Source organism: Mercenaria mercenaria, chromosome 5 (genome assembly GCF_021730395.1).
Source record: "Mercenaria mercenaria strain notata chromosome 5, MADL_Memer_1, whole genome shotgun sequence".
NCBI lineage: Eukaryota > Metazoa > Mollusca > Bivalvia > Venerida > Veneridae > Mercenaria > Mercenaria mercenaria.
In genome coordinates, this window is record NC_069365.1 from 63661682 (window position 1) to 63683874 (window position 22193).

General features: G+C 35.9%; 2 protein-coding genes across 5 annotated transcripts in view; one reads left to right on the forward strand and one right to left on the reverse strand.

The window, feature by feature from the left end:
* LOC123557414 (protein SOGA3-like) overlaps positions 1-7731 on the forward strand; it is a 31959-nt gene extending 24228 nt beyond the window's left edge. For all 4 annotated transcript variants that reach the window (XM_045348856.2, XM_045348857.2, XM_045348858.2 and 1 more), the window contains exon 11: positions 2758-7731. In XM_045348856.2, coding sequence (XP_045204791.2) covers positions 2758-3066 — 309 coding nt within the window. In that variant the 3' untranslated portion in view covers positions 3067-7731. The remainder of the gene's footprint in view (positions 1-2757) is intronic.
* LOC123557415 (uncharacterized) lies at positions 7544-16800 on the reverse strand. The gene is made up of 7 exons (XM_045348859.2): positions 16656-16800; positions 15686-16005; positions 14048-14912; positions 12788-13134; positions 11239-11398; positions 10903-10983; positions 7544-9899 (listed from the first exon to the last, which is right to left on the reverse strand). Exons 2-7 carry the CDS (start codon positions 15967-15969, stop codon positions 9786-9788), a joined length of 1851 nt encoding a protein of 616 aa, XP_045204794.2. The 5' UTR covers positions 15970-16005; positions 16656-16800; the 3' UTR covers positions 7544-9785.
* Positions 16801-22193: the final 5393 nt, after the last annotated feature.

The following is a 22193-nucleotide window of genomic DNA, read 5'->3' on the forward strand; positions in this document are numbered from 1 at the left end:
ACATCTCTTCCTAAACCACTAAGCCAATTTTGATGAAACTTCCCAGGGATGACTCTTGGATGATCTTCTTTAATTTTTTTTTCAAAGAATTGAATTCCGTACAGAACTCTGGTTGCCATGGCAACCGAAAGGAAAAACTTTAAAAATCTTCTTGGCCCAAACCACAAGGCCTAGGGCTTTGATATTTGGTATGTAGCATCATCTAGTGGACCTCTACCAAGATTGTCCAAATTATCCCCCTAGGGTCAAATATGGCCCCGCCCCGGGGGGTCACATGGTTTATATAGACTTATATAGGGAAAATCTTTGAAAATCTTCTTGTCAAAAACAAAAGGGCCTAGGGCTTTAATATTGGTATGTAGCATCATCAAGTGGGCCTCTACAAAGATTGTTCAAATTATCCCCCTAGGATATGATATTGCCCCGCACTGGGGCGGGGGGGGGAGGGGGTCACATTGTTTCTATAGACTTATATAGGGAAAAACTTTGAAAATCTTCTTTCAAAAACAAAAGGGCCTAGGGCTTTGATATTTGGAATGTAGCATCATATAGTGTGCCTCTACCAAGATTGTTCAAATGATCCCCCTAGGATGAAATGTGGCCCCGCCCAAGGGGGGTCACATGGTTTATATAGACTTGTATTGGAAATAAACTTTAAAAATCTTCTTGTCTGAAACCACAAGACCTAGGTTTTGATATTTGGTATGTAGCATTGCCTTGTGGTCCTCTACCAAGATTTTTCAAATTATTCCCCTGGGGTGAAAAGGGCCCTGTCACGGGGTTCCCTAGTTTTACATAGACATATATAGGAAAAAACTTTAAAAGTCTTCTTGCCTGAAACTGCAAGGCCTATGCTTTTGATATTTGGTATGTTGCATTGCCTACTGGTCTTCTACCAAAATTGTTCAAATAATGCCCCTGGGGTGAAAGAGGCCCTGCACTAGGGGTCCCAAGTTTTACATAGACTTATATTGGAAAAAACTTTAAAAATCTTCTTGTCTGAAAGTTCAAAGCCCATGCCTTTGATATATTGTATGTATCATTGCCTAGATGATCTCTAACAAGATTTTTCGAATTATGCCCCTAGGGTGAAAAGAGGCCCTGCCCCAGGGGTCACTTCATATATGAGTTATATAGGAAAAAAATACTTCAAAAATTATCAGATCATTTTTCTTAGACTGTTTAATTATATTTACCTGATGACCCAAAGTGATAAGGATCACCCGACTGTGACATTGACCTACTGACCTGCTTTCTTGTTTTTTAAGATACAGCCTTGAAATTTGGATGACATGTACAGTTTTGCACACTAATCTTAAAACTGACTTTCAGTGACCTTGAATATGACCAACTGACCTACTGTCTTGTTTTTGAAGCTTTAGCAAAGAAATTTGCTCAAGCAACAACTTAACTCAGGTGAGCGATATAGGGCCATCATGGCCCTCTTGTTCTTGAAAACCACCGGGCAGAATTACACCAAACTTCATAGGAATGATCCTTTGGTAGCCCCCTTTCAAAATTGTTCAAAGAATTGAATTCTATGCAGAACTCTGGTTGCCATGGCAACCAAAAGGAAAAACTTAAAAAATCTTCTTGTCCAAAACCGCAAGGTGTAGAGCCTTGATATTTGGCATGTGACATCATCTAATGGTCCTCCATGAAGAATGTTCAAATTGTGCCCCTGGGGTGAAAAGAGGCCCTGCCCCGGGGGTCACAAGTTTTACATAGACTTATATATCTTCTTGTCTAAAACCACAAGCCCTAGGCCTTTGATATTTGGTAAGTAGCATTGCCTTGTGGTCCTCTACCAAAATTGTTCAAATTATAACCCTGGGATGAAAAGAGGCCCTGTCCCGGAGGTCTCAAGTTCTACATAGACTTATGTAGGAAAAACTTTAAAAATCTTCTTGCCTGAAACTGCAAGGCATAGGCTTTTGATATTTGGTATGTAGTATTGCCTTTTTGTCCTCTACCAAAAGTGTTCAAATTATTCCCCGTTGGTGAAAAGAGGCCCTGCCCTGGGGGTCCCAAATTTAACATAGACTTATATAGGGAAAAAATAAAAATATTCTTGTTCAAGGCCTAGGCCTTTGATATTTAGTATGTAGCATTGCCTAGTGGATCTCTAACAAGATTGTTCTGCCCTGGGGGTCACTTGTTATATGAGTTATATAGAAATAAATACTTTAAAAATCAGATCATATTTCCCAGACTGTTTAATTATAATTACCTGATGACCCCAAGCGATTAGGGGTCACTTGACTGTGACCTTGACCTACTGACCTACTTTTTTGTTTTTTAAGATACAGCCTTGAAATTTGGATGACATATACAGTTTTGCACACCGATCTTAAAACTGACTTTCAGTGACTATGAGTGTGATCTACTGACCTACTTTCTAATATTTTAGTATCAATGTGCCATTTTAAACATGTAACTTAGGTGAGCGATTCAGGGTCATCATAACCCTCTTGTTTTAAAAGTTTTTGGGATACGGTATAACAACAACATTAAAGCAAAAATATTAATGAACAGAATAATAATGGTTATTAAAGTGATAATAATAATAGCACTAAGCTTTTACTAGAACCGTAACAAATGAGTACATCGTAGTGAACAGTGATACAAACCGTAACAAATGAGTACATCATAGTGAACAGTGATACAAACCGTATTGCGGTGCAAAAACAAATTCATTAATAATGTGAAAAAGAATGATTTATGGTAACTCAAAACAGTTTTCCATTGTTTTTACAGGACTTTCTAAATCAGATTGACTACGATAGGACACGATTCTTACGCAACGTCAGTGAACGAGATCTTAACGAGGTTATGACGTATATTGGCACGTGCTTTGAATTAGCATGGTGCATGGCAGTTCAAGATCCACCAATGTATCTGTTGTTTAAAGTGAAACATGGATTTGAAATAGACAGTGAAAAGTTTGACAGATATTACTCACGTGGGAAGCGCGTGGACTACGTGATCTGGCCGGCCGTGCTTGCAGAAGAGGGGGGCGCTTGTTTGCAAAAAGGAGTAATGCATGCGTTACCAGAGCGGGCTTGAAAGACAGAAATCTAATCACACCCTAAAATAACATGAAACTGATGCAAGACACATTTTTGAGAATAGAACTAAAGTAGATGTTCTGAGAGTCGGAGACAAAATTTGATATTGATAGGATAAGGATAAGAAAGCCTAGCATATTATCTAAGTTGAGAAAAACAATGCATACGGTAATAGTAACAATGTTATGTGTATTATATTTTCTATCGTAAGTTGAGTGAGATATCCATTCGCCATTTACTACAGAAACATTAATTCGGAAACGTTATGAGTTTGTGGCGCTAGATATCTGGATGATTATCTGCTTGAATTTGTTCAGTTGCCATCCTTTCTAAGATTTGCTAAGCATTGTGCCTAATGTAAACTAAACGTTTGCGTAAATCAGAGATACAACGTGATTTTCAGATGTTTTATGTAAAATCGTTCATTGGTTTAACAGAAAACTTATAATCCGTGTAATGTATTCGGTGGGTTAAATTATTGTCACATGTTTGACGTCAACGCAAGTTTTGCTATTAGAATCTTAAGTGGAAAGGGTATGACAAAATTTATTTACAAAAAAGTACAAGGCTTCAGTACATGAAATGGATATGACACACGGTCGAAAAACTGGGATTAACGATCGATAAACCAGGCTTTTCGAACGTAAAACCAGGTTTTTCGAATACAAACCTATATTTTCGAGCGAAAACATAGGATAACGCCGTAAACCATAGTTCACGCTCTTAAACATAGGTTCATGCTTGTAAACGCTAGTTCACAGTGGTAAACATAGGTTCACGCTCGTAAACCGGGGTTCACGAGTGTAAACATAGGATAACGATCGTAAACATAGGATAACGACAAAATTCGTAGTTCACTGGCGAAACCTAGTTTATCAAACGTAAACCATGGTTTACGGTCAATATATTAGGATTATAAAATCAACTATGAATTGCGGGCCTGAACTTGGGTTTACGGCCGTGGACCTATGTTTACGAGCGTGAACCTACATTTACGAACGCGAACCCATGTTTACGACCGTGAGCCTAGGTTTATGACCGTAAACCATAGTTTACGGACGTGACATGTATGGCAATTGTCCAATAATTACGTGAACCCAGGTTCACGGTCGAAAAACTATGATTAATGATCGATAAACTAGGTTTTTCGAACGTAAAAACATGTTTACCTATTCTTTCGAGCGAAAACATTTGATAACGTCTAAACCATAGTTCACGCTCATAAACATAGGTTTACGTAACTTCGTAAACCCAAGTTTACGGTCGTAAACATAGGTTCACGTTCGTAAACTATGGTTCACGCCCGTGAACTCCGGTTCACGCTCGGACACATAAGATAACGACCGAAATTCATAGTTCAATCGAGAAACCTAGTTTGTAAAACGTAAACCATGGTTTACGAATGATATACTATGATTATCAAATCAACTATCAATTTCGAAACTTGGGTATACGAGCGTGAACCTAGGTTTACGTTCGATAAACTAGGTTTCTCGAACAAAACTATAATTTTCGGTCGTAAACATAGGTTTACGTTCGTAAACTATGGTTCACGCTCGTGAACCCAGGTTCATGCCCGTAAACTTAGGATAACGACCGAGAATTCATAGTTCAATCGAGAAACCTAGTTAATTGAACGTAAACATTGGTTCAATAGTGTAAACTACGGTTTACACCCGTTATTCTATGTTTTCGCTCGAAAATATAGGTAAGTATTCGATAATCCTAGTTTTTTTTTTTAACCAAGAACGTAATTCTTGGATAATTGGCTTGCCATGAACCACGGTTGACGGACATGAACCTATGTTGTTTACGAGCGTGAACCTATGTTTACGACCGTGAACTTTGGTTTACAAGCGAACAAAACTATGATTTTCGGTCATTATCCTATGTTCACGAGCGCGAACCTATGTTTCCGGTCGTAAACCCATGTTCACGGTCGTAAACCCAAGTTCACGGTCGTTAACATAGGTTCACGTTCGTAAACTATGGTTTATACTCTTGAACCCAGGTTTACGCCCATAAACATAGATTCACGCTCATAGTTCAATTGAGAAACCCTATAGTTTGTCGAACGTAAACCTGGGTTCACATAGTTTACGCTCGCTCGAAAATATAGGTTAGTATTCGAAAAACTTGGTTTTACGTTCGAAAAACCTAGTTTATCGATTGTTATAGTTTTTCGACCGTGAAACTGAGTTCATGTAGTTATTGGACAATTGGCATACCATAAATGGATACTGTTTCAACTCTTGATTAGCAGATAAAGAAAATGCTCAACTTAAAAAGATATAAAAAAAGCTCAAAGAAGAAAGTTATTGTTGATTTACATATAACTCATTGTGAACATCCAAAATCAACAATGAATATATTGTTTTAAATTATAGTATGCATTTTAACTCGGCAAAACATTTATCAATATCCTATGAAATTTAAGTTGAATAAGTTCACTTTCTTTTTTTTCTTTTGAATACTGTAAGCTAAAACTCAGTATTCAGATTGTTTACAAAGTAGTGACATGAAAAGATATGGTGGTCAAGAAAATAATCTACAAACAACCCATTTTAAGATGAATTTCAAGTAATCTACATTATGTATTACACCTACCAGACCAGTGTATCATCTTATATACATGTGCTAAGGCATGTGTTGCCTCTGAAATGCTCTTTACATTTTATCAGTATGAAATAAATGGCAACTGTCCTATGTTGAGATGACGGGACGATTATTCTAAACGTGTTTAAACAGTTTTTGTTATACTGGTATTGTAAAGAACACATTTTTCTTCTGTTTTGCGTTGGTATATGCTAAGTTATACATACAGCCATTTGTTTTCTTATTACTTAAATGGTAGCACATTCTTGTTCACTAATTACTTATTATAACAGGTGTAAATGATTATTAATTTAGGAATGAATATTTCATCAACCCATCAATAAATTCTTAAAAATCTATCCCTTCTACTTAAGCATTAATTGTGAAAGGCGGTACGAGAGATGTTCACCTTATAATTGAACATTTTGAAATCTAACTTTCTGTTAAACATACACGGATTGTTGCGAAAATTGTGCATTGTACTATTTTCACCATAACGATATCTTCAAGATAAAACTTAGTTTTACTTGCGAAAATATGTGACAAATTACAGAGTTCGGTTGCTGATTACAGTGCATTAAATAAACAAACGTGTTTGTAAACATGGACGGATCCAAACGGAAGGGGAAGAAGCATTTTATAGAAATATTCCGACGGCAAAATACAATACATATCGTAGCCCTGACCAACCTATAAACCGGGCCAGTCTATTTTTTCAGTACAAAAACACGGTTGACCCATTTAAACGAGTTTTACCAAATCTTTGTCATAGTGCAATGGAAATGGTATTGGTGAAATTCAGGAAACGTTCCAGAAAGTACCTTCTACTGCGACAACTACTGTTCAATGGATCGTATGGTCCTGAAAGTCAGTTTAAAATTAGGCAACAGCGGAAAATGTATGGTTCAACAGCGCAACGCTGAACAAATCTGGAAACAAAGCACAAGTTCCTTGAGGCTGTATAAGAAAATGTGAAAACTGCGGTTTTTTTTCTGATGAGGCTATATTCAGTTTAGGTGGAACATATCCGCATAAGCGGCTGTGTTATACTAGACCTGACGATGATCGTGAGAAACGGAACATCGTTACGTTTGCTTCTTTTTCCTGCATCTTCATTTACTCTTCTGTTCATGAAAAACTTGAATGTCATATTAAGGTAGATCTGCACCTTCCTTTAGTCTTCTATTCAGTGAATTACTTAAATGTCATATTAAGGTAGCATGCTCTTTTTCTCTTCTATTCAGTGAGATACTTAAATGTCATATTAAGGTAGATCTACACCTTCCTTTAGTCTTCGTTTCAGTGAGATACTTAAATGTCATATTAAGGTAGCATGCTCTTTTTCTCTTCTATTCAGTGAGATACTAAAATGTCATATTAAGGTAGATCTGCACCTTCCTTTACTCTTCTATTCAGTGAGATACTTAAATGTCATATGAAGGTAGCATGCTCTTTTTCTCTTCTATTCAGTGAGATACTTAAATGTCATATTAAGTTAGCATGCTCTTTTTCTCTTCTATTCAGTGAGATACTTAAATGTCATATTAAGGTAGATCTGCACCTTCCTTTAGTCTTCTGTTCAGTGAGATACTTTCAAATTGTCTACAATTTATAAATTTGACTGTTTATGAGAATGATATATATGTTAAGATGTATATAGAAGGTGAAATGTAACTAGTTTATTGTATTTTATATAATTTATTGATCTCGTTATTGTGAAACTGTTGGCGTGCAATATGTTTTGTGTATTGGTTGCATTAATTCATATTTGTTCTCTTGGCTGAAAAGGGATTTTGAGCCCGGCTAGTTTATAAATCAATCTTTTCAATCTTAACTGTACCTTTTCTACATAATGTCATTAAACTTAACACTTAGAGGGATAGGTGTATCACCATTTATTATTCATATGTTTGAATTTACGTATATATGAGGTTAAAACAAAAACATGCAAAATATGTATGATTTCAAATGTAGTCTTATACCGTTGTTGTTGTATTGTAATGTAGTTATTAAGTGATTGTGTTTTACTTATTATAGTTGTAAGAGAATAAACAATAATAACAATGTATATCATGTCCTGCATTTGCCACCAGCACATTTTACTGTTCTCCTGTAATCAGGGCGGCCAACCAACGTGACTTTTCGGTATCGTAAGCACGGATAAAATAACTCGATTCAGGTAATATTTTTGCATTTCTGTTTTATTACTTGAAAGGTTTTAATAAGATAAAAAATGTTGATTACAGGAAAACGAAAGCATCTGCCACACATTCTCAATACTTTCTCAAATACTTCTGTCAGATGTCAATATGAACGTTACCTACACATTTGGTCTGTAAAAAATGTTGGGGCGAAGTGTTTGAGAAAAGTATTAAGAAGGTCTGACAGACGCTTTATTTCAGGAAGGCACTCGTTTTCCTGTTTTCGACGCGTTTCATATTATTAAAATCAGTCAAGTAATCAAAAATGTTACCTGAATGTCACACGCGTTGGTCACTCTGTTCGTACAAGTAGTCCTGCCAGTTTGTCCCTCTAGTCCAAATTCCAGTCAAGCTTCCACAACTTCCAAGTAAGATTACACACTTTCCAGTAACGGGTAAGACAATGTCGAGATAAAATTATGCAATGTCCAGTTAAGCTTTCATAATTTCAAGGTAATGTTACACATTTTCAATTTTTTCTCATTTAGACATTGGCGCTGTGACTTTACATAACACTTAACATAACAAGACAATGAATTGAGTTAGACAAAAATATCGGCAGAGAATCCCCTCAGATTAAATGTTTCGCCCATCAGTTCGTGTTTCAGTTACACTTGCTCGAGTTAAATGTCATAACTAAAGGTCAAATGTTTCTTCTCCAGCCCACATCTTACATGTAGTAAGTTCTTTGAAAGATATTTATGAAATTTGGACTGCATGTTCGTCTCGTCAATTTTGCCCAACCAAAACGATCACAACTGCTGATTCAGCCTTGTCCCTCTGACCTTTGACCTACTGACCCCAAAAGCAATAAGTGTCAGCTACTGACCACAGGCAATCAACCCATAAAGTTTGACGCCTGTAGGTCAAAACGTTCTTCAGTTATCGTTCGGAAATCGTTTTCAGTCCTATGTTCACTGCGACCTTGACCTTTGACCTACTGACTCCTTAAACAATAGTTGTGATTTACTAACCACAGGCAATCATCGTTTGAATTTTGACGCCTGTAGACCAACACATTCTTTATTTTTATCGATCGGAAACCGTCTTCATTCTCAAGGTCACTGTGGCCCCTTTGGACCTACTGACCAAATAAACAGTAGGGGTTCTGTAATTAACGCAGGCAATCATCCTATAAAGTTTGACGCCTGTATACCTAAGCGTTCTTCAGTTATTTATCGTAGACGGACAGACGGACGGACGTTCCTACAAATGGGTACTTATACGGCTACTATTTTGTTTTCCCTATCGTTCTTTTAGCCACGCAAAAGAAACATAGCCACATAACAGCTAAACGGAATGAATGACATCAAAGAAAAAGTACAGTTACCTATTGTCCCTATAGCCATCTAAGTAAGCAAATGTAGGCTCGGACAGACGGACGGTCCGACTACCATACGCCTCCCAAATTGGGAGCATAAAAATACTAATTAGCTTTGCATTTACACTCGTTCTTTAACGGAATAATACTGCGCTCTTAAAGTCGCGCAATGTTCTGTAAAGCTAATAACATAAGTATTGCACAGTTTATAAAAGTAGCATAGTTTTAGCAATTGTGCAATATCATTGTTTTCGCATCTGTGTACTGTTAAATATAAATGCCTTTATTAAATTTTAATAATTTATGATATACTAGTAAACGCATTTACACAATTGCAGCGGAAGGTTCTATGTTGCACTGAAAACTAGTTTTTATATAGTGTTTGTCGCGTATGAAATTTTGATCTGCCTCAAACAGTTGTTCATTATGTACACTCAGCTTTAAAACAAGGCTGGCGTCATGCGAAACTTTTTGAGGTCTGCCGTGAGCACTCTTCCTAGGAACGCACGAATACTCAAGCAGACATGAAAACTATCTTCTCCCAACTCCTCTTCCTTACAAATATTGCTTAATGCCAAGCTCTAGATATCCTGGCATTCCTCAGGGTGTTTTAACATGGTGTGCCGTACTCTGTACTAGGTCTAAACATTTCTTCAGAAACTCTTCAGACAGCACATTGTCGGAATAGGAAGTCCCCATCTTTTGTTTTATTTTCTGAAACATACACAGCATAGTATGTATAAATAAATTGCACTATAACACAGTCAATCACGACGCGCATATTACTGTCCTGCTATCAGGAAGTTAATTTCGCATTTGTTCAGCTAGAGGATTTTGTTAAAAAATTGTGTAAGATTATTAAATCATAAATTGTAGGGATAGGAACGAATACTGAAATCAATATTCGAATATTCGGTTTGCCATATTCGAATATATTCGAATATTCGGTTTGTTTTAATGGAAGCTTTGAATTCTTATTAAGTGATTGGCATATACACAACGTATTCATGTGTTTAATGCGTGGATCATCGTACGTAATAAGGCCAAAAAATGTTTGTTTCGGGTAACCCGATCCTACCTAGCAAAACCCGCCTATCCTAGCGTTTTATTTCACGATTCTGTCCATATATTCATGAACATATTTAACTAATTCAGTTTTTTAGCTTCAAAATGATACAAAAAATCAAAACGATTATAATTTAGACCGTCGAAATTTTATCTAAAAATAGCAGGTCGTCCCATTTAAACACGTGACGCGCTGTTGTATTACCGCCGCCATTTTGAAAATTTTCAATCGTCGTGTAAAAAGCAAGTAAGGCAGACTTAAACCTCCATTATGAACTTATGCATCAATCATATTTATTAAACTGATATGATCTGTGAAAACTTGTATTTGTATGTTTTAACAGATATAAAGATTTCATTATAAAACATAAAAATAAATCGCAAATTTCATGTTATATGGATTCAGTGTTCTGTCTCCTTTATAAGGCAAACATATAATGCTAAGCTAAATTCATTTTTTAAGTATTCATTAGCCACATAAATTTGGGTCAGTAAGGAACTTAAAGCATCCTAGGCTGGTAAGGACTAGTTCGATCTCCCGAATCTATTCAAAGCGGAACAGGCATTTATTGTGTTAACCGGCTTTATATTATATATATATTGAATCTTATAAATTTAAAACAATTAATTGGTTGCAATATCAGTGAAGTACCTCCAAAACTCTTTCCTTTGTATACTTCTTCATACGTGCCCCTTGTTCGCTCTGTAATCTGTTGTAGGTTTCATACACATGCTGAAACAGTATAGCAACTGTATGTGTTTACCAAGTTTTTCCATCTTAAATAAGTGTATCACAAAATCTAGAGTAATATAAGGTTCCCTCACAAAAATGATTTGATGCACATGCTTGTATTTGTATAGGCCTCTATTTGAGACGTAAATGCATGTAATCATTGGGATAGTGGAAAATATATAGTATAGTCAGACAGTTTTCTTTTTTTTTAATAAAATGTAAACCATTGTCAGCATCAACACTTCTATAACCTACCTGCACTGTGGATCTCAGTCTCACTTCTACTAATTCTACAGTATTATCGTGTGATTTTGAGATAAGCTTTTTTTTCGCTTTATTCCATTCCATCGTAGTCCTCATGTCTTTAAACACTTTGTTTAAGTTGTCATCTTTTCTTATGTCAGTAACTTGTGATCTGCAAATAGGCGCAATTATTAAGTATTTCTTCAAAACACTAAATATTATAAACGTAACATACGTAACTGTATTACACCAAACTAAAATAAAATGAAAACTGAAAATGTTCAGATTACTAAAGCTATACCTGTGTACGTTAGAAAAAAGACATTTAGAAATGTTACGATTTCATACTGGTACATGTAAGGAAAAGATATTTATGGATTTTGCGATTTCATATTTGTACAAGTTAGAAAAAGATATTTATTGATGTTGCGATTTCAGATTTGTACACATTGGAAAAAGATATTTATGGATTTTGCGATTTTATATTTGTACACGTTAGAAAAAGATATTAATGGATTTTGCGATTTCATATTTTTACACGTTAGAAAAAGATATTTATGGATGTTGCGATTTCATATTTGTACACGTTAGAAAAAGATATTGATGGATTTTGCGATTTCATATTTGTACATGTTAGAAAAAAGATGTTTATGGATGTTGCGATTTCATATTTGTACTTGTTAGAATAAGATATTTAGGAATGTTCCGGTTTCATATTTGTACGAGTTTGCGTAAGATTTCATTTTCTATCTCGTCTGAGGTGTCAACATTCAGAATATAACACTTTCAACTGTGCCTCGTGAAGTTACTTGTAACGATAGAACACTACCTCTAGTAGTAAGGATTTACTACATGTACATTTATTGTATCAGGGATTTTCTACATATTGTAATAAGGAGGATTTACTTCACGTTAACATATCGTAATAGGGATTTACTACATGTAAACATATTGTAATAGCGATTTACTACACGTAAACATATTGTAATAGCGATTTACTACACGTAACCTTATTGTAATAGCGATTTACTAAATGTAAACATATTGTAATAGCGATTTGCTACACGTAAACTTATTGTAATAGCGATTTACTAAACGTTAACATATTGTAATAGCCATTTACTACACGTAAACATATTGTAATAAGGGTTAACTACATGTACACATATTGTAATTGGGATTTACTGAATGTAAACATATTGTTATAGGGATTTACTGAATGTAAACATATTGTAATAGGGATTTACTGAATGTAAACATATTGTTATAGGGGATTACTGAATGTAAACATATTGTGATAGGGGTTTACTACATGTAAACATATGTAATAGCGATTTACTACACATAAACATATTGTTATAGCGATTTACTACATGTAAACATACTGTAATAGCGATTTACTGAATGTACACATATTGTAGTAGGGGTTTACTACATGCAAACATATTGTAATAGCGATTTACGTACATGTATGAAATCGCAACCTCTCTAATGTGACCTGTAATCACATAAGAAGACAGCTGATGATACCTGCCACGATGAGTATTTATGTGTCACATACCTTCTTTTATCGTCGTGTGTACCTTTCGAAGGTAAGTCAAATGAATGGGAAGATCGAGATTTTATCATCTTCGACCGTTTCTCATCTTTTCTGGGACTTTTTATTGAAAGAAGTGATTCAGCAGTATTCGGAAGTGACGTACTTCGGTCACGCTGCATAGGAAGTGTCATTTCGTCAGTTGAGGTTGTGGGTGATGTTAGAGCCAAAGATCCTTTTCGATCGAGTGTGTCAGAGTTTTCTGAACCTTGACTGTCGGCTCGGGATGATCGAGGATTAGGTACCGGAGGCCGTTCAGCATACTCTGCAATCTTGTCTTCGGGAATTGAAACGTAATCATGGTGGAAGCCCTGAAATATATGCCACAATAACTATGTGCCAATTCATATAAAATTAAGATTTTGGTGTAAATTATTTCTAAAATATTCAGTTCCTGTTTCATGTTGAGGGGGTGGGATCTCCGTGAACTTCTAATCACCAGCCCTCATCGGTGTTGGTTCGAAGCCTCGCTTGATGTACACTCAGTTCCAAAAGAAAGTGTGCATTTAGTTTTCTGTTATTTTTTCCCGGTTATTTTCATGAAAACTTATAATGTTTTGTACCAAAATTTAAATCAGTTCGTAAACAAATTGGTGTGCATTTTAGATTTTGAGTTATACCTGAGAGTTAGTGTATGAAAAAATGAAACAAAAACGTCGGGGAATTTTTTGAAATATTTAAACTTAAAAAGTGCACACTTTCTTTTGGAACTGAGTATATATAATTACCAATCCAGCTAGTTTATTGAAGGTCAATAGTGTTACCCAGGTAACCATCCATGATGCCCGAAACAATGCCTAGGCCACTGGGTCTTCCTCCTCCATTAAAAGCTGAACTATTCGACTTATGACTTTAAACTATGTCGGTGTGACTCTAAACCAACAAGCTCAATTCATTTTTTCTATTTTGTGGTTGGGTTGAACGTCGCCACAATTATAAGTCATATGGCGACTTTCCAGATTTGATGACGGAGGAAGACCCCATGTGCCCCTCCGTGCATTATTTCATCACGACCGAGCACCTGGGTAGAATCACAGACCTGCCGCAAATTAGGCCATGACAATATTTCAGAAGGTTCAAATGTCAATATGTAATAAACAAGATCTGTCTTGTACCTGGCCAAATATTAATCGCAATCAATCAAATCAGATGACGGAATGTCTAAAGAAAAATTTACGGTCTCTTTGACTTTAAAGATATCAAGTGTGTTCCTGGGCGGTTTACCTTAGGTTCCAAATATCCATCTGAGGCCAAGCCGTCGACATCGTCCTGCTTTGTAATAAAGTTTCCATTTTTGATATCAATCCAAGATGAATGGATTGCCTCGTTTTCAATACAAGCTTTGCAGTCACCTTCCGTTTGTTTAGTTTCATTTTCATTTATTTCTTTACCAAAGCTGTAAAAGGTATCATCCTTATGGAATATATCCTGTGAATGGTTCATATCCAAATAACCATCCTTATCTAAGTGTCCAACCGAACACATTTGGTTCCGTTCCACTTTCACAGATGCATCCGTCTTTTCCGCTTCTCGGTTTTCAACAGAATTTTCTGTTTCTACACGCATATCGTATGACTGAAGATCAAGTGGTTCCTGCTTTTTCACGTATGAATATCCATCGCGGGTTACCGTCTCTCGACGGTGAAAATTGAAGCGACCTTCAAAATCTACATCCGTACCCGACGAATTGCTAAATATATCAAATCCTAAACGCAGTGTGGAAGGTCTTGTTGTTCTGCGTAATTGATCAGGTGCATCGTCATTGTTTTCATCATGCTGTAAAGCTGCACATCCGCAATCAATATCGTCAAACTTTCCATTTTCTCCATAATTTTGTCTCTTGTCAGTTATCGTTGTAGGATAATGAGGATTTCGTACAGACGAACGACTATCTCTGGGCCAGGACAAAGATCTACCTGACTTTTCTTGACAGTTAATTATCCTACAGTTCAAAGCTGATGACTTAGAAGATGCCACTATTGATCTAGCTCTCCATTGTTGGTCATACTTTAGTTCCGCATTTTCTTTTTCCAGTGCTTTAATCGTCTTCTTACTAGTCAAAAGGGTTTCCTCATACTGAGCAATTAATCTAGAATATTTAACACATAGCATTGAATAAATATTATACAAACACAACCTGGTACCGTCACCCTGGAACCGAAACGGCTTGTTGGCAGCTGTTTTTTTTTTTTTTTTTTGTTTTGTTTTTTTTTTTTGTTTTTTTTTTTTTTTTTTCGTTAAAAGTGTGTAAGATTGTCTTGTGTTTTAGCAAATTATGTTATGCGGCCGAACTAAGAACTAAAAACTTTCGATTTTTAAATTAGTAATACAATGTACATTGACTTCCTTATCCCAAATCCAGTTGAAAATGAACATGATGTTTATTGCTCTAATATTTGAAAGTCGACGAGTAGCCTTAAAATATACTTTTCAGTTTTTCAGGGTTTTTTCTTTCCAGTAGAATTTGTAATTTACAAATATCTATTCAATGGCCTATCAACCAATCTTCCGTCAACATTACTTTTCGAGGCCAGCGTGTCACTTCGGCACCAACGTACCGGTCGAGGAAGGATTTATGGGATAATGGGTTGTTTACATTACTTTAAAATTGAGTCATTTTCTTTAAACTTCTGGAGGCAATACAATATGTTGAGATGAATACACATCGTAATGAAATCCTATCCAATAATTAAGATGTTTATGGTTTACAACATTGTACGTGTTTTATTTAAACAGACGTTTTTCGCATTTAAGCTCAGCTGAAACAACGGTTCATGACTTCAAGTAAGGAAAAGAGTCTTATCATTGTTTTACATGCAATTCTAAATAATTATTCATATATCTTTTAAAAGAAATACTTACTTCTCTTGCACCTTCACTCTTTTACTCAGCTCAGCCATCTGTGTTATTATAACAGCCATTTCATCCACTTTTGCATCCAACTTACAGACAAGTTCTTTCTTTTCAACGTAAGGTACCAATTTCTCCGACTGAGCATTGTCTGACTGGACCTTTAAATCATCAAGCTGTTCGGTGGATAAAAATGGCCACACGGGACTACTTCTTTGAGGGGACTGTGTACAGCTAGACTGCAAGCTCTGAATCTGTCCATCTGGACTTAGTTTCGCCACTATGTGAAATTCCATGATTGTATCACATGCTATGGACACGTACGTTGTATCCTGTAAAAGTTTATTATTTCGAGATATGATGAAAAGTAACAGTCCACTCGTTTATGCACAAAACTATCGCTCGAGAGGTCACGAGTTCGATCTATCTGCCATATCTGGAACTTCGATTTATCTTGCGAAGAACAAGGCAGTGCTAGTAAAATACAGGGACGTGTGTTAAATTATATGTCAGAAATAGTGTCCTAAACCCAGCTCACATAGAACGAGCTGAAATTAAAACTGAACGCAAATAAAAGGAAGAATAAGCTCGCTAATAATAAGTATAATAAGTTACCGCATAACAATTACAGAGGCCTTCAATAATTTTTAAACTCGACTTGTATCGCTGTTTGGTCCTATAGTGTACAATCCTTAACCATAATAACCACATCCGTGTTGTACACTGTACACTTTAGTGTGTGTTTTTTTTTAAACGGCTCGATTACTTTTGTGTAAAATTGTCTACTTTTGCAGTTAAACTACAAAAAGTGCAATAACGATATTCCAAACTGACATACTTTAGTGAAAACTTTAAACGAATTCAAGCCGCAAATTATCTTGCGTGACTTTAAACGAAAGACTGAATTTTAGTAATTTATTTAAACATAGCCAAGTTATTTAATTGGCAATTAACATATACTATTCTTAACTATGACACTTACAGTTTCGTTGTTTTGTTTCAAGCAATAATATCCAACATATAGTTTATCTTGATATTTTATGAAACGTTTGTTTACTTCAATGTATTTTACACCTGGTTTAATTTGACGTCATGATAGCGAGAACCAATCATACACACTGTGTATTTGTAAGGATGAGGGACATTCACAATGTTCATATTAATCTTTATTTATACATTTGTTTGTTGTTTTTTTTTTGTGTGTGTTTAGCAATAAGTTGCGTCGTGCACTTTTTTAATATAAAAGTAAATTTGAGACATTTTAAAGCTACAGATTCACAGATGAAATGCAAAGATCTCTTCATGTACACATTTTATGACTCCGGGTTGAACCGTCTGTCCGTCCGTCCGTCTGTCCGTCCATCGCACATTCTTGAGTACTCAACTCCTCCTACAGTTTCCATCCAAGCTCTACAGAACTTGGTATACATCATCAACATGAAGTGGATATGTTCATTTCTTGGGAGTTTCATGTAGAGTTATAGACTTGGAAACATCACAAATACATCTGTACTTTGTGTACTCAGCTCCTCCTAGAGAGTCCATCCAACAGGAAAACTCGTATATAAGTAATTTAGCTTTAGCACACACTGAAACAAGTATTTTAACGAAATATCTATTTTGTTTAGATGATTCAGCGAGCGGGTTGATCTGTTCTGATTTAGACCGCAGAAAACACGAGCTAACATTATTTGAAAATAAATCAGAAACCCCGTGCACAATTCAGTTTAACAGGTTGAGCACAAGAATTTTCATTTGTTTGGTAAATTTTGTACAGTCAATATGTGTTTGAACAATTTTATTTTTATTGAATAAGATATATGAAGGGATTGACCTAATATACTCACACTTGATCTTAATTTTACCATCAAGATTTCTTGCATAAAACTTCTTTTATTCATTGGATCCGCCCATTTATTAACGGGAGAAAAAAATCATGTATTAACAAGGTGATGTACGTACTGTTAATACATGAGTTTTATTTTTAAAAAGCTTTGCCTGAGACAAATAGTTATTCCTGTGCAGATGGACATCATGTATCTGCGTCTTGTTTTTTCCATAAATTAATAACCCAGTTTTGTAGCATAACAGATACAATCTAATCCAAAGTATGTTTTGTTGTGTCAATTACCAACCCCAAACGCACTGACTTCTGCCTAACAGATAGCCTGGGAATCCAGTCTGACAATTTCTAACCTTTTATTTACCTGCAAATTGACAATATCAGAAACTCGACGAATGCCAATTAACACTAATAAGCGCAAAGTAAGAGGCATCTTTAATGCATAAATATTAGGTATGATTTCTTCTGACAAAGCACAAATATTATCAACGGCGTCCCAGGCTACCTAACAGAGCCAACAATGCGTTTACAACTACTCGTTTTCCCCCCGATTAACTCCCTTTGAATTTAGCGTCGATAACCATGAATGTATTGAATCGCATGTATTAATGGATCGCGATAATTTTATTTTAACGGTACTTGGTAAAATCCAAAAACAGGTAAAGCAGGTGTATTTTCCGTTAAGTGGTGTTAATTTGTATATTGTAGTATACTAAAAATTCTTAATAGATTTAATTCGATTATTAATACTTTCTATCGTTTTTTTATAACCGTGCATGTGTATGATTAATCAACCCTTAACGCAGTTGTAATTTCTTCATATATTACGTTTAAAGATCAAATGAATTTCTTTAAAAGCATGTAGACATTTCATTTAATGATTTATTCAAGGTCAACTTTAGATATTGAAATATTTCTGTTCTATTTACCTGCACGGTTTGAAAGGGTGTACTCAACTGAAACGTTGATTTTAATCGCTGTTTTACGGAAGCGCTAAAGCGCCTCCACTTGGAAAATCAAAGTACTGAAAGTACAGAAAGGCTGGCTATCACAAAACACTGGTACATTATTACGGGTACGTCAATTTTCCTAACCATCGTATAGGGAAGGAACGTGACTAAACAATAATCATTAACAGTCCGGTTTATAGCCCGAGTCGAGCCCAAAATTTCCCTCATACCGACAAGAAAATCGCCGCATCTGATCAGTGTTCATACATTCATACATGATGTGTGTGTGTGTGTGTGTGTGTGTGTGTGTGTGTGTGTGTGTGTGTGTGTGTGCGTGTGGGGGTGGGTGCGTGCGTGCGTGTGTGTGTGGTTGGGATTGCATATCGAAATATAGAGGCGGAGTTTGTTACCTTTATATTTTATCTGATATAATGTCCCTCAATGTTTATTATCCCTTCTTTAGAAACATATATAAACGGTTATGGCACACCAGTTGTTCAATAATAACGTGAACCCAGGTTCACGGCCGAAAAACTAGGATTAACAATAGATAAACTAGGGTTTTCGAATGTAAAACCAGGTTTTTCTAACATATACCCATATTTTCGAGCGAAAACACGCCCGTGAACCCATGTTTCGACTAGGTTTTTCAATTGAACTTTGAATTTCGGCCGTTATTCTAAGTTCACGAGCGTTGACCTATGTTTACGGGAGTAAACCAGAGTTCACGAGTGTAAACCATAGTTTACGAACGTGAACATATGTTAACGATCGAGAACTTACGTTTACGACCGTGAACATGGGTTTGCGACCGTAAACATAGGTTTACGCTCGTGAACATAGGATAATGACCAAAAATCATAGTTTTGTTCGAGAAACCAAGTTTTTCGAACGTAAACCTAGGTTCAAGTTCGTAAACTATGGTTCACGCTCGTAAACCCAAGTTCATGGCCGTAAACATAGGTTCACGTCCGTAAACAATGGTTCTCGGCTATCAAATTATCAAATAATTACATTCTTGGTCGAAAAACTAGGATTATCGAATACTAACATAAATTTTCGAGCGAACACACAGGATAACGGGCGTAAACTATAGTTTACTCTCTTGAACCCATGTTTATGTCCGATAATCTAGGTTTCTTGATTGAACTTTTACTTTGATGCACAAGTTAATCAAGATGGTTCATCACAACAATACTCTATGCTCGCCTTAGTTTGATATGGAAAACCCATAATATCTAAGATTTTGCAAACATCTTTCCCGCACAATTTTCATTCAGTGTTTTGTAGTAGCCAGCCTTGTTTTACTTTCAGTACTTTGATTCGATCATGAATCTGGGTTCACGTTATAATTGGGCAACCGTTTATATATGTTTATATAGAAGCAGTTATAAACATTGAGGGATATAATATCAGATAAAGTATAAAGGTAGCAAACACAATATCTATACTTCGATATGCAGCCCCCTCCCCACCCACACACATACACAAACACATTTATGAATGTATGAACACTGATCAGATGGGGTGATTTTCTTGTCGGTATGAGGGAATACCACTATAAACCGGACTGTTAATGATTATGGTCTAGTCCTGTTCCTTCCCTAATACGATAATTAGGAAAATTGCCGGACCCGTAATAGTGTACCTCCTTTTTTTGAAAAGTATTCCATTCCTACCATAGGCTGCTTTAACTACTTTTTCAGGAAGGCGTAGGTTCAAGCCCCACTAGGACCAATCTTTGTTCATTATATTTCTTCTTTCTAGTAAGAAAAACTGTTATCATTGATTTGTCGTACAAAAGCGGACATTTTTCATTTGATTAGCCATTTCTTGCTGTTTAAATTGAATTTAACCTGAAGGGTGAATGTTTAGACATCTTTGAAAATACTTTGTTACATTTTGCATAAGTTTTTGATTTTGCATAAAATTCTTTAGTTTACAAAGTTTGGAAGAAATGTAGGTAGGTCTTACTTCTGCCCTATGGTTCTTTTAGAATGCAGAGAGCAAGGCTATAATTCTTAAGAGTTGGAGCTTAATTTCTGTCCGATTAAATTCTCTTTCTCGAGGCTCCCAAGAAAAATTGTTATCAACAATTTTATTTTGTGTTTTATAATTGTTACGCAATACTTTGAGGTTTCATTTAGAAAAATATGAGGTAAAATGACTTCTCTGCGATTGTTTTGCGCAATGCCTATCACTCTGAAGCTTGTCTCTGTTTCAGCTGGAGGAAAAAAACATAATTTATACAAGATTTACAAATAAAGAAAAAACACAATCAAACAACAACGACACAGTAAAAGTCGTTTAAAGATGCAACACAGTGCGAAACAGTGTTAACTTCAGGACTGTATCAATTAATGCATTTGTTAAACATTACCGTTACGGGTCCACTATCTTAAAATAACCTGAAATACAGCTGAAAACGTGTGTTTAAAACAAAATTCGCTTACATCTACGCCCTGTAAACAAAATGGTGACAAGGCACTTTTTGCAATATATCTTTCAGCATTCGCCAGAATATTTCTAAAACATGCGTTCTGCACGTCATTTCGATGTGGTGAACATTTGTGCCAAGTTTCTTTAAAATCCTTCAAGCAGTTCAAGAGTTACAGAGCGGACACGAAACAAAGTCATATGACCTTTGACCCCTAAGTGTGACCTTGACCTTGAAGGGAGCCATCCGAAACATGCGCTCTGCACGTCGTCTCGATGTGGTGAACATTTGTGCCAAGTGTCTTTGAAATCCTTCCAGGAGTTCAAGAGTTACAGAGCGGACACGAAATTGCTAACGGAAGGACGGACGTTCGGACAGACGGACACCGGCGTCATAACATAATACGTCCCGTTGGGCGTATAAAAAAATGTATAAATACTGTAATTTATTCAAAGCTGAGCGAGATGGAGCATTTTGTCAATCTGTGAGCTATACTGATGATGACTTTAATACTCACAAAGTAAACTGTTCATTCATTATTGTCAGTTACTCAAAGGATTTGTGAGCAAAGTATCGCGGGCTTCAGGACGATTTCTGTTTAAAGGAAACAGCAAAAACAGTGTGTAAACCTTTGTTTTGTATTCAGTAGATCTCTAAATGAAGGTATCTATCCAGACATATGGAAATCTGCTAATGTAATGCCACTTTTTAAAAAGGGAGATAGAAACTCGCCCTCGAATTACAGACATATTTCTTTGATAACTTGAGTGGGTAAAGTGATGGAACGTGTTGTATATAAACATATATATATAATTATTTACACTTTAATAACCTAATTACGGTGGCACAGAGGTGACATGCACTACTCTTTTTTTTCAGTTGCACTTCTCTTTTTTATGTCGTTCTCACGAGATACTAACTCGAGGGAACGACTTAATATGTCGTGGTAACTGAACCTCTGACACTGCATATAAGTCGTTCCCACGACATAGCTAACTCGTTCCCACGAGTTAGTAAGTCGTTCCCTCGACATAGCTAGCATGCACTACTCTTTTTATTTACTGCACTATTCATTTTTTATTACACTACTTTTTTTATTGCGCTACTCCTTTTTTTTCAATGCAATACATTTTTTTTTAATTGCACTTCTCTTTTTTTATATCGTTCCCACGACTTAGTAACTCGTTACCACGACATACTAAGTCGTTCCCTCGAGTTAGTATCTCGTGGGAACGACATAAAAAAGAGAGAAGTGCAATTGAAGAAAAGGAGTAATGCATGTCACTTCTG